At 30.9% G+C, this 14,604-nt stretch overlaps 1 protein-coding gene across 1 annotated transcript in view; it reads left to right on the top strand.

The window, feature by feature from the left end:
• LOC114132241 (probable chitinase 10) overlaps positions 1-14,604 on the top strand; it is a 30,858-nt gene that overhangs the window by 5,085 nt on the left and 11,169 nt on the right. The window contains exon 2 of the mRNA XM_050204448.1: positions 10,492-10,582. Within this exon, the coding sequence (XP_050060405.1) occupies positions 10,492-10,582 (91 nt within the window). The remainder of the gene's footprint in view (positions 1-10,491; positions 10,583-14,604) is intronic.

Genomic DNA, 14,604 nt, shown 5'->3' with positions numbered 1-14,604 from the left:
GTATTGTTAAAAAAAAAACTAAAAATGTCGGCCTAAACCATGCCCAGAAAAAAACCTCTCGGACGTCTGTGGAATAATATTATTAATCATCACTAATCAGGACGTGAAAGTCGCTCGTGCCCGTTTCGTCGACGTGCCTATACCGTTTCCTATGGATTGCATTAAGTATTCGGGGCGCAATTATTGTCAGGCGCTTTGAGCGAGGCGGGGTGGGGGGGGCTTGGTTGAGTATTTATTTAATATTAATATTTTAGTGGCCGACGCCAAAACTACGTATCATCCATATAAATAATTGCAAAAAGGAACAATAATATATCGTCCGTTATTGTCAGCTGCAGAGGCTAATACTCTGGAAATGACGCAATACGTATTATGCCCGAAAACGGCAACTGGACGTATTGGCCGCCACTGTCGTCGTGGTGTGCACATAATCTTATTGAGCGCTCGACTTTTTTATCATTATTTTTTATTTCGTTTTAGAATATAATTCAATGATAATAATAATTTAATACAATATATATCTATAATAGGTACGGGTCGAACCGGACAGTGAAAGTCCTTTCCTTTGCCTCATAATAATCGGTGTGCATAATATTATATGTATATGCAGTACTGCACATATAGGGTTACATATCATTATTATTACATTATCGCCATACAATTATTATAAAATATTCGCAGACCGTTTGTTTACAATGTAATACGTATAGTTTTCGACTACACAGTTCGTTCGTTACAGCTTTTACAAGCGCAAGTGCGTACGATTTATATTTCTAAGATTTTCTTCGTCGATAAAACGATAAATAAAATAACGAAATGTAGACATGCTCATGCACCTAAAGGCTACAATTATTATCACGATGTTTACCAACGAAAGCTTTATCATCGAAAGCTTTCGCTTTCAGTGCTTTCACTATATCTACATAGACCATTAAAGGTATTCACAGACATCGAGCGTACTATTGTGCACACATTATTATATAATATATTATACACATGATTGATAATATTTTTAATGTTTTTAGATCGAATTCGGATCTCGTGCACTAATGTTACATATTATAAATGCCAAGTGCATAATATAATATACGTACCATTCGTGTGCGAGTGTTTGACCTATATATTTAATAGATATCGTCCGTTTTTGAAAACATATTATTATGACATGCGATTATCACTGCGCTGCGCTGGTGTCCGAACGGTTCGAATTAATATACTCCTTCGGTAATTTTTTTTTTTTTGCATGCCCGTGGGTACCTATATCGCACACATTTGTTATACATATTTTGTGATACTCGCTTATAATTGTGCACGTCGTGCATTTCGGGTGAAAGGAAAAGTAACCTTGGGACAAAAAAAAAAAAAAATTAAAAACACGCGGACTTAAAAAATAGATTTTCAAATCACGACGTTCAAACTTGCCTATATTTGTTTTTAATTGCCACTATATATCTGACACGCGTCCGCGTACCTATACTGACATAATACAACCACTGCTGTTATAGTGTTCGAGTTTAGTTGATTAGCAATATCAATAATATCGTTGCATTGTAGTTTCGTTATTATCGATTCGCGTCTTACCTAGTATTATTGTAAGCACACTATATAGATATGCGGATGTCAATTATTCGAGACACTAAAGCAATCGTGTTCCTGAATTGATTATTACAATGGTTATACTGTGTAATTTCACGTTTTTTTTTTTTTAATTGTAACGTACTTGATATCTCTCAATGATATTTGTTTTAACCTATATAGTCAATCTTTAATATTGTTCGCATTTTTTTCAGTTATAACAACCATTGATATATAGCTACTTATAGTATTTTATTCGATTACCAATATGTAATACTAATATAATTAGATAGATAGTTGGTACCTATATATTATGTTTATTTTTAATAATTTTTAACTTTTAAAACAGGTTCTTATCATTTTATAGCTATATGAAAGTAAGTCGACCGTAATAGAAACATTTAAAATATACATTATTTAAACGAGTACAAGTGTTCATTCCCACAATTGTCATTATAGCCGGGTGCACTTGTTGAAATTCATATTTATGTACGTTTTACATTTTTAGATTTATAACTTAAAATTATTTTGAAAAAGTTCCAACACGATCATTGTTCAGACTAATAATATAATAATATACATATTAAAATTACATTAAATAGGAATAATTCAAAATGTGGTAAGCAATCTGACTATCGACCTTCGAGAAGTTGTCCTTGAAATGTTACCAGACTTTTCTAGAACTTACTTCACATTCAATTAACTGTATGATATTAAAATAATATTCTTTATCGAGATCTAACAGGAAATTTTTAGATTATAGTTTGACAGCTTTGTAGGGAATAATAAAGTGTAAATAAAAATGTCAATGTTTTAAAAAAAAACAAATCATCTGTATGATTTAATCGTAGTCAAACGATTAAGTGTTTATTTATTTAAAAAAAACACATACAATTTATTATCAATATTAAATTATTATGTAATATGATTTTCTTTTATAATTTTTATTTGTGTACAAAATTCCATGGTCATTTAACCTTAAAGGTCGTTAACTTTCGTTTAAAAAATTCATTTTTCAAATTTCTTGAGTCATCAAATGCATTCATATTATATTACTTTTGTTAGAATTATTGAATACAATTGAAATGTTACTCACATCGTATATAAAAACGGTGTATTCGCCTATACACGTATATATAGTTAGTTAATTTTGTTTCCTAATACTAAACTATCAAGTTCTATTGAGGTAAAATATGTCCAAGTAATAATATATTGTAGACGTGAAGTATTTTTGAGCTCGAAAATCGTTCATGATCAGAGATTCGAACCTTTTACAGGTTCTTTATTGCTATCACGGTAGATTTCCAAATTATACAATAGTAGCGGCAGTATTCACAAGGCTTGCCGATTTTTATGTATGCTGCAGATGCAGCTGCAACGATGTAACCGTGTATGGTGTTATATAATAGAAGTACCTATACTATGGGTAATTATAACTTTGAGTCAATATTGAATTCGAACGTGAAGTAAACGACGATTGGCAAAGTGTTGTCGTTCGATCGATTATTTAGCAAATTGCCCGACGATATATATGGTTAAGACTGACCAAATATTAAATAGGTACCTACCTATATATATGCATATAATGAACATAATAACAGTGTACATTATTATTATTATTATTGTAATATCGCTCCGTTCGTTTTATTTTTTTTCTAATACAAAATAGTTGCGTGTACTTTTATACACTCGGGTACAATATAATATAATACAATGCAGAAATCGATTAATATAAGTCGTTTAGATTTCGGTCAGCCCCCACCGTGGCCGTACCCCCGGGGCACTAGCTAAGATTCTATGAAAACCATTAAATGGTAGCCGACCGACCGACCGACCGACTGCTGCGGCGGCCGAAGGTTGCGCAGCGGCACGTCGCGGCGGACACACACGTCGGTTGCACATTCGTGATTTTCGCACCTCGATCTCGACAGTCGGCCAGCCAGCGATATGCTACTGCCGAAACACACTTCTTAGCCGTTCGCCGTTTATAACACAACAGAGTATCGTAGACGAGTGGTCGAAATCGACGATCGTATTGTATATGTTATTGGATAACTGTTCAAGGGAAACGTTGTATAGTATAATAATATGCGCCTCGAGCGAATACTGTCGTTTTTCTTTTTAGAAAACATGCACCGCTCGCCTCTTTTGCGACGACGATAGGACGATCGGAGGAGGCTGCCGAAAGGTTTTCGACGTTAATCGATCTTGAGAGTTTTGACAATCATTTGAATCCGTACAGTGTATAATATGAAGCCGACGACCGTGGTTCGACACGATCCTCGCAGCTGATTTCCCTGTACAACAAAACGAGACGATTTTCTCTATTGTACCGTTAAAGTTTCAATTATTATATACTTCACGGCCGTTTTAGTGTATTTATAATGTTCGATCGTTTTCTACAATAGTCACTTAAATTATGTGAAACAATAATGATGCTTCGCGTCGTATATTATGTTGCGTATAAATAGACGAAATTATATGTCCCGAGCACGAATAAATAATTTATAAAATAACGCATGAAAAACACAACGGTTCAGCTTAACACTTTCTAAACGTTTTTTTTTTATTTGTTGTTGAAAATTAAAAATAATAATAAAAACATAATCACATTATAGGTACATCAGTAATTGGTGGTCGATAAAAACACGAATACATAATGCATAAGTACTCTGGTAGTGGAAATTATTATAAAACCCTATTGCAAAGATATAATAATAAATAGAAACTAGTTTTGATACTGTGTACCTACTATAGCAATGATAAGTGAAACGTATTGCAGGGAAATTGCATACAACTTTAATACCACAGAATAATAATAAAAAAAAATATCCCTGAGCAACATAATATGTAACATTGCTGGTAGATAGATACCTACTACTTATCTAAATAAACTAAATTCAAGTAAGATAATAGATTTCGTAATTTCCATGTCGTAATAACGCCGTATATAGTTATTATTACTACCTATATATTATAGAAATTATATCAACGTTATGAGATCATTTAGCATTGACCAGTTTTATTCGGACATTTTATAAAAAATTATAATAATTATTATTATCGTTTAAAAAATATTTTACATGTGCCATTGACTGGTTTAGCAGCATTTTCATAGTAATAATATAATAATATGTAGTTTAATAAGTAGAGATAATGTACGCATTAAGTACTTAATGGCTATTAAACGAAATTGCAGTATCTCTGTATATAACACCGTACAACATATAGTTCGACTCCTATGAGTTTATTATTTCAAAATAATTTTAGTATTTATTATTATTTGATCTAATATTATAGTCGAATAAGTATTATGAAACGATAATACAACTATCATATCCAATTATTGAAATATTTCAAAATGTTAACCGAAAATTTCTACGTAGTTCAGTTTGTTTTTATTTTTATTGAAACATATTAGCTATTATTTTAAATTTCAAGTCGTTGACCATCGTTTATATTTTATTATTAACGAAAGCATTTATTATTTTACTCAGCTACCTAATCAATTATTTAGTTGAGATATAACGGTTATTAAATACTAATGTTGATTTCATAATGAAAAATAAAATTTTAAATGGATATCAATACATTATATACATTATTATATATATTATATTATCATTATTAATGTATTTAATATACAGAATTATTATATTCTCATATTATGGGACATGTGTTCATAAAGAATTGTTTGTATTTAGCATATTTACTAAATTTATTTATTTTCTCATATTTCACACATTATTTTGCATTAAATTCTACTGAGCTTGATCTGTAATTTGCCATACTGTGGATTTTTCAACCTTCGGAATTATCATATTAAATATTTATTCATGATGTTCTTTAAACTAACTGAAAGGTCAATCCATTCTAGTCGCAGAACAATGACTGGTACTTAGAACAATAAAATTGTTGTTTGCAAAATACCTGAGGGTATTTTAAAGAGCTCCTATATTATATTATATGTTATCAGAGTTCATATCTATGTAGTAAATAAGCTTTTTGTATCTAGAAATCTGAGAACACGGTCGTATATCTAAGTGTTTCAATAAATGTTTTCTTCAAATAAAATACATACACGTGATATTATAATACAGGAACATCGCTGCCATTATAATGTACAACTCGCTGTATACAATTCTGACGTAATGTATCATTTTTGATAACCGTTTGGTATAGGTAGGCATTTTGCAAGCGTTGGTTTATAGGTATTCGATAACGTTTATCGGACGAGAGCGATCTGCCTCAACATAAAAAATAAAGAAAAAAATGAACCGCGTGTGCTCGGGTTGCGAAGTCTGTTAATTCTTACTTATTGCAATTTATATACGCGAGTTCCGATGGTCCGAAAACTATGCTTGATCAATTTATTTATTAGTCTCTACGTCGTCGCCATAAAATTACGTCGTACGCATTTAGGTACGCACACAACAACTCGCGGTGACTAAACAGAAAAACGGCAGAACGAGTGCGCGTGTGTGCGGTTTATGGTATATCGCCTTTTTTTTTCTTCGTTACTATTATGTTATTATTTATTGCTACTGTATAATAGCACGAGACCTCCCCTCTACGATATGCGTTTTTCGCTCGGCAAGAGCATTGACCACAAATTATTATTATTATTCACACAATGTAAAAAAAAAAAACTGCGATCATAACGCAACGTGCGCCGGTACTGAACGGAATATCAATTATTACGGTTGGCCGGACGAGATCAGTTTTTGTAAACGATCGCGGAGTCATGGTTTTTTGGCTTTCGTTACCGACCGGGCCGGCGGCGAGAGTATACATCATTATTATAGGTACCTGTGCGCTGCAGCAGCGGCAAACGAGGAAAACGTTATATACGACAAACTCGCACACCACGAACAACACGACGGGGGGAAAAACAATATAATATTATATTAAATAATATAATATTATGGTCCGGCGACAACGCCCATTATCGCGCGTGTGCTTGCCGCACTACCACCCGGTACCACCCGGAGGCTGTGCGGCGAATATAACGCAAACGGACATGACTTTGTGTGCGAGATTGATATTGCTATATTATCCACGCAACGTTCGTTTTGACAGGTGTGTGTGGGTCATCCGAGTTCACCGCGACCACGCCCGACACGTATGTTATGGTGGTCGGGAGGTGGTGATGTTAAAGGCGAGGGTGCAGACTTTGGGCGGACTTGAGAGTCGAACCAAAAGCTGTAAACGACCAACGTTCGATGGTTAGGTTAAAAGTTGTCCAGGAATGGTATACCATCAGAAGCAGTATAATATAGATACTTATTCGACGATAAGTAGGCGTATCCCAATCTAATTCTAACTGGCTCGTTTATTTACGGCAATCGTTCATCGCGATTTTTTTTTTTTTTAAATAAAAAACGCATTCCGCTGAAAACTCAATTCACACGATGGTATATAGATATAAATATATACATATAAATGCACAACAGTATATAGTGAGTATCAATAGCGTTAGTTTTGAAAAACGAGTTTCAATTTTACATAAAAATAAAAAGATAACATTTGTAGCAAGTGTTTGTTGCTGTTTTGGTTAGCTTTTAAAAATCAGATTCGTGTCTTAACACGATATTTTGTGTCTACATTAGAGTCCTGAGTAACCATATAATTATCGAGATATTAACCGTGATTGTTTATCAAAACATTATTTTACACTTTGATGTCATTAATGAAACTAATGGAACGAAACGGTGACTACGGTTTATTATAATACCTATACCTACTATAAAAAATTTTTTTTAGATTCTCCATTCTTCATATTTCTTTTGAAATGATATTTAAAATTAGTTCAAACTATTTATTTTGCTCCGTGTTCACCGTTGATCTGCTTATTATTTTTTTTCGCAACATTCAAGATTGTGTTGCACCAACACGCAGGCCATCGACTTATACGTATTTTGAATTTTCTGGACGGTCAGTAAAAATATGACACGTGCAGCGCGTGTATATCTACGTATTTTTTTTTTAATTTCAAAACATCGTGTCATATATGTATGAAATGCCTTCTCGTGTCATTCTTTACAGAGACTTCTTTCTAGTACATTGACAGTGATTTAACAATAGGTTATCGGATGTAGAAAGAAAGAAAGAGAAGAAAAACGGTGGAATAAATTATTTAAAATATAAAATATGTTTATGTGTATAATAATAATGCACTACATACTGATTTATGTATATATTTTACATTTTTTTTTACACGTGATGGATAATTTATACACAAAAAAGACAATTGTTATGAAAACAACAATGAGGTTACAGAATAGTGGGTCACCATTCGGTAGGTTTCCCTTGAAGAACATATAATATACACATTACGCCCCCTTCTCTTTTTAATATTAATGTGTTATGTTTTTATTATTATTATTATTATTGTTATTATTTTTTTTTGTATTTAAGATAATAAGACTAGAGAATGATAAGTTTTTTATTTCTTTTTTCTTTTCCTTTTTCATTTATTCGTTGACAACGAAATTTTTAACTAGATACTGAAAATTCAATTTCACGCAGTTTTCAAAGAAAGAGCTAAACAATTTCGCTTACCAATACGTTTCTACGAGATGTTTCCTTCTCGGCACGAGAACTTCAGGAAAACTGATTTGACGGGGAACAGATTATGTAATTACATCGCATAATATCAAATGTGTATACTGTATAGGTATACGATATTTTTGCATAATATTATATACGTTTAAAATAATGTTCACGTATGCATCACCACTGCAGCGCCATGTATTCAATCATTCACATAAAACACGGCGATAATATGCGAGTATTCTGAAAATAATAAAAATAAATACCTACACGCTTGTAGGGGACCACAAAATAATGTGTCGAGGTTCATGTAGAGCGTGTCCAAGGTGAACCAGAGGGCTACGCCCTGTTGCGGCTAATGAAAGCCACAAATAAAGCACACACGAATGAAACACTCGCATAAAAACCAATATTTACCCGTCCGTGTGAGAACAGTATGAACTAGGAAACCGTTTCTTTTCAAGCCTCGACATACACGACGCGTCCCTTTTTGTTTAATGTCGTAAAAATCGTAAGCCATCAAATAATAATAATTATTTTTGTCGAGGTACCTACGTAGCTTACAGTTTAATGTCAAATTGAATAATATTTGTTAGAAGGATACGATTGTTAGATGCAAAATAAATACAAAACTAGGACTCAATGCCGTCTGAGTTTGACGTTACCTAACCTGCCTGTTTGACTAGAAAAATATCGTCGCATATACGTTAAAAAATCTGAAAATAAGCTACTAGTCACGTTTAATGAAACACATAATGTTCAACGATATTATTTTCAAAAGCTCTTCGAGATGAAGTTTATACATTGCACTAAAAAAATTATTAACTATAAATATCGACGGTATTGTTCGCAATATCGCGGCACACGTAGGACTAAAAACTCGGAAGTCGGTCGTTAATGAGTATACCATATTTGGTGGCTACACATATATTGAGAGCAAAAGGTCCACTCGACCTAAAATCGTACTGCCAGCCAAGGTTGACAAAAACAATGTACGTTTATTTCACACGCGTGTGTGTGCGCGCGCGTGTTTGGGTCTCTTGTTTTTCACCTCAATCCTACATATGTATACATAATATGTATTATAAACATCTTGAGAACTGTGTCTTCTTTCAAACTATCTAATTAATTCGTATTCAGATCACGCGTTGTGCAACTGGAAAAACGATACGCATAGGCTATTTTGTGTGATGTGTGTGTAGTCAGAGAAAGCTGAGCTGGTCGAACGTTTGTGCAGAGTGTATATGGCTCGTGAGTATGCGATTCCTTAGACTGTTGTACACACGCGAGGATTGAGTTTATATTATACTGCCTTATATTATATTATGCTGTCCGAGATATGTATAATTGCTAATCTCTAGCTATTGTGAACGTTATTGTTTTGGCTTTCGCATTTGCTCCAATTCCGCACTAATTAAAACCTTTATGAAAAATTAAAAACGAAAGGATTGGGTATTAATGTATGATTCTTTACTCAGGCGTTTTCTCTCTTTCTCCCTCCCTCCCTCTATTTCTGTATTCATCTCGTCTTCATAACTTTATTGTACACGTAAATCTACGAATATTATAACTTTCCTGGCACGTTTGTGCGCGTGAAAGATATTCTAACTGGTTTCCAACTGAATAACATCTTTCTATACGGGAACACAAATTATGAGCTTTATGTCTGACGTGTTTATTACAATAGCACAAAAATATACTATTATGGCTATACTGATAATAATAGTTATTCGAAAGATAGGTAATAAATTATTAGCTTACTTATTTAATTTAAAATATACCAAAGTAACAATTATACTCATTCTTTTTGTAATAATGATTGATAGGGAATAAGTAGTTATCACGATTCGACTATGTTTAAAATAAATCATAATAAAAAAAAGTTTTATCAATTTTAAAATCAAAAATCAAATCGTAGTCATACCTACGTTATGTCTTATGTGTACTGCTGTTATCAGCTGTTCATCATTTTTCACGAAATCATATGACAGCTAACCAACAACGACGATGATCAAACTCACTACGTGTATATAAATGGTGACGGAACAACAGTGTTTTCGGTACCTATTTTCGCTAGTCATACAAGACGACAAAGAGTCAGAAAATCGGTGAAAGCTAGTGATATTTATATAAATACCTAGATGAGGAAAGTGTACGAAATTGAACGGATCTCCACAAATACGTGAATCCGATTCACCATGGTTAATCTCGAAACATTAGGCATTATTTCCTTCAATCTAAGTGGTATTCATGTTCTATCAACTAAAACTGTTACCAGCAACTGTATAATTATTTTATCTGTTGTTTCAATTATTATATTATGTACTTGTTATTATAATTTTTTTTTTGTTATTTTTTTTCCAGACAAACAGAAAATTTAAACTCTGCTTCCACTTTAAATTGCTGCTCATTGTAACCATCATAGCAACACTATGCTCGTATACAAATTCAGAAAGTAAGTGTTAAATTTAATATTTAAAATCTATCGTGATTTAAATCCGTTTTCATTAATATATTAATTAATTCAATATAGTAATAACTGATAAGTGATAAAGTTAAAAACCTAATATTTATTTTTATAAAAAATGTATTTTTCCAAAAATATACATTTATTTTATTGATTTAGTGTGTAGGTATAAATAACACTGTTAAGTTGGTTTTTATAACTTCATTTTTTAGTTATATATACCTTATAGATTGTAAAGAAAAATGTGATTAATTGTCAAGAAAGATGTAAACACTCTTTAAAATAATTAGATAATTTAGTTATCTTTAGTAATTAATGTTGAAAAGTTTATAAGTAAATAGTTAGGTATTAGTGTATAATAAGTAATAACTTTAATATGTTGCTATGTGTACAATATAACTTTGTAATTTTTTTTCATACGTTGTATGACTTAAATGTATATTTATTAAGGTCAATTTTTATACATGACTGGAAGTAGCATGTTATATTTTATAGGCTTTTTTAGGGCACACATTTCGGTGCTCAAATCACAACACAAGCAATGGAGCAAATGTAAAATGTTTAGTTACTTTCATTTTATTTACTGCAATTTAGAAATGTACGGAGAAACTCTAACGATAGTGTAAAAAACTATGAAAATAAAATATATAAAATATTCTGTTCGACTAAAAACTAACAACTATATAAAATGAGTCATGTAATTTATATACTATTTATAAGTTATTAAGAATAATCACGTAATAAGTTATTATTAGGTTCTTATGTATATTGTTGATATACTTAATACTAATATTGAACATAATATAGGAACTTATATTATTAGTATATTACACGACTTTAATTATTCTTGTTTTTAATTGTTTAATATATCAGATAAAAACTGTTAAAGTATGTGTTGTAAACTATGAAATAATAATAAAATGTATACGATATAAATAATGAAACCGTGAACTGAATGACCGAAGAATATATATTATTATACATAATCGAAACGTTCGAAAATTATACAACACTTGCCATTTTTATTTAACCAGAGTTCACATAATTAAGTCAAAAGAGAAATAAACATTTCATAATATTAAAAAGTGTATGATTTTCATCGATACCGTACCAGCGTTACTACGTTACGTAGGTATAATAATATATGAGTGTTACCTAATAAATGCGATGATTAATTTAAAACGATAATCATTATGGATACCTATATTTATGCATACTACTTAGTTTATTAATATGCATTGGAGTTGTTGTAGAGTTTTCATTTATAGTTCGTTTAACTCTATCATAAAAACGAGTATCGTTATTATACTGTACCGATTTATGTATACTATTAGATGCACTATTTTATGAGGTCATATGGGTACATAATATAATATATTACTCATAGAGTTATGATTTTTTCGAACATTAGGTTTATTCACCTTTCCTTTCCAATCGAGATAATATAATTAATCAGATAGGCATATTATAACCTACATCTACCCAATGATACATTATTCATCTAGTTTCTTCCGATTAGTAGGTTTAATTTTTTTATATTATCACATAACGATATTGGAAACCAAACTACTAAGTTATATTTATCAATGGCAATTTTCCTACAGTAACTGGTGAAGTCACACTCACACACACATTATCTGTATAATTGGCTTGGGGGTATCGTTATTGCAGCCGGCAACAGGTACGATATCTGCAGTTAAACATTCACGCAAACAATATTGTGTGATCGCCTCAGTGTATATACTTTCTCCCTAAGCACATGCACGACGGCTATTATTACGGTGCAGCCCGGTCGCGTGTAACTATATATTATATATTATATAGTATAAACATAAGCTTTTTTTTTCTAATTTTTTTACTATTTTTGTCTTCTCCGGTCGATTCGCACGATCGTTAAAACGTCGCAGGATGTCCGATGCGCTTTCACTGGTTCCGGACCGCGATGCAAGGTCGTTGTACCGCGGGTCAAGGTTCAAAACGGCGCATAGGTGTACCTATATAGATAAGCGCAATACTTGCAATTTCATCGGGACCGGTTTCCCCAAATCCTGCACCGGTTGTCCCGCTGGCACGATCGTGTGACATAATCCTATAGAACAAAACAATATAAGGTAACTGTTTACAGGTCTTGCACGCTAGTTTGGATTAGGTATGTGGGGAGTAAATCAAATAAACATTCATTCCTACCGACCATTCATGTTTCAAACGTTGATTTTGTATAATAATATGTATTCTTTAATGCGTTATATAATAGTTCAGTGATAAACGACTGTATTTATGGGGGGAAAAAAATAATAAAAATAATTGCAAAACACTCAATCGCGCAAAATTCTTGCACAGCCCTAAAACGATTTATCAGTGTCAAGCTGTGAGAATGTACAAGTAAAGAACCGTATTACCTACTCAGAATTTATTTAATTCTATCATTTTAAAAATTTATAAAATTAAGACACTTGCAACGTGTCTCGATGGTGGCTTAGATAAGACAACGGCGGGCCTGTAGTACCTGTTCGTAATATTTTATATGATTTAATTTCGCAACAATAGAAGAATAACGAGTTACATTTAATTATATAAGAACATTATAAAACGTATTCTAATTCAATTATGCATATTGGTATAAAATTCTAGCTTTACAACAATTTGACTTGGTATTTTTGTGTGTTATAAGTTATTATTCATTTCAAATTACGAATGAATCTTTTTATTTTCTAGTGATCACCATATTGTAGTAAAAAATATGTTATAAATCTTTAAATTATACTTTTAATGGGAAATTAGATCTAGACTGTATTTTTTAAGATCTTAAGTAGAAAATTTCCAGTATTTTTTTAATAAAAAAATCTAAAACGAAATTAAGAAAAAACAAAAATATTTATGCAATACCTGTTTACAACAAAATCCATTAAAAAATAAATAACTGTAGAGGTATATGAGTACTTAACATTTTCCCCAATTATTTATTTATATATTTTTTCTTATTATAAATGATATATTATTTACAACATGTATTTTAACAAAAATAATTATATTACTTATATTATTTTTAGAAATAATATACTTTAAAAATATTTTAGTACTATTTCATTTATTCTTAGAAAATATGTTAAATTTTTAGTTTTTTTTTACGATTTATGTTGATAAAATGTATATGTTTGGTAAAACATAAACCTTACAAATTTAATACAAGGATTTATATATGATTAGTTATTATAAGAGTAAAAATATCAAACATAATATATAGGCACAATGTTTTGACAAAAAATAGCTTTCAGTCTAATTATAAAAATATTTATTATTGAAACGTAAAAATTTTCGCCATTACGTAGGTTTATTGTTATTTTATAGCTTATAAACACTTAAATGTTTTCAAAATATTTAGACTAATTATAAGCTAATTATACCACGAAACTATTTCATCATTTTACTGTATCTGTTGGTATTCACTTCTGCTTTTTTTTTAAATGTTTCAACAAATGAATGGTGATACAAGTTTAATTACACATAACATAATATAGCATACATATAACTAATATGTTAATATTTACATGTTAGGTATATAATATTATATCATTATACTTCAATCTAATTAATAACAATAATACAGGATATAATGTATAATATATACTGCCTTTCTAAGAATAATTTAAATTAATTAAAAAATATCCTTAAAAGTAGTCTACCATTGTGACATATTGTCTTAGCTTAGATTAGTTATTCAGCAGAGCAGTTTTTCCATTTTTATTTAGCTCAGATTACGTAGTATATATTTTTTATTAGTTATTTTTCTTACCTTTGGTTAATATTTTCATTAAATATATTTTATTTTTTTAATTATGTAACGTGCTTCAAACTTATTTAGACTGAATAATAAAATATAATTTTGCATTTAGTTGATAGTTATAATTCGTCCAATGAGTGGACCGGATGAAGAGTTAGATATTGGATAATGGATACTAATCTGGCTTCACTCAGTTTTCTATTATTGTTTATTATCATAAATGTAAAAG

Source organism: Aphis gossypii, chromosome 1 (assembly GCF_020184175.1).
Source record: "Aphis gossypii isolate Hap1 chromosome 1, ASM2018417v2, whole genome shotgun sequence".
NCBI classification, from domain to species: Eukaryota; Metazoa; Arthropoda; class Insecta; order Hemiptera; family Aphididae; genus Aphis; species Aphis gossypii.
Note: the sequence above shows the minus strand (reverse complement) of the source record. Positions and strands in the feature narration are given on the sequence as shown.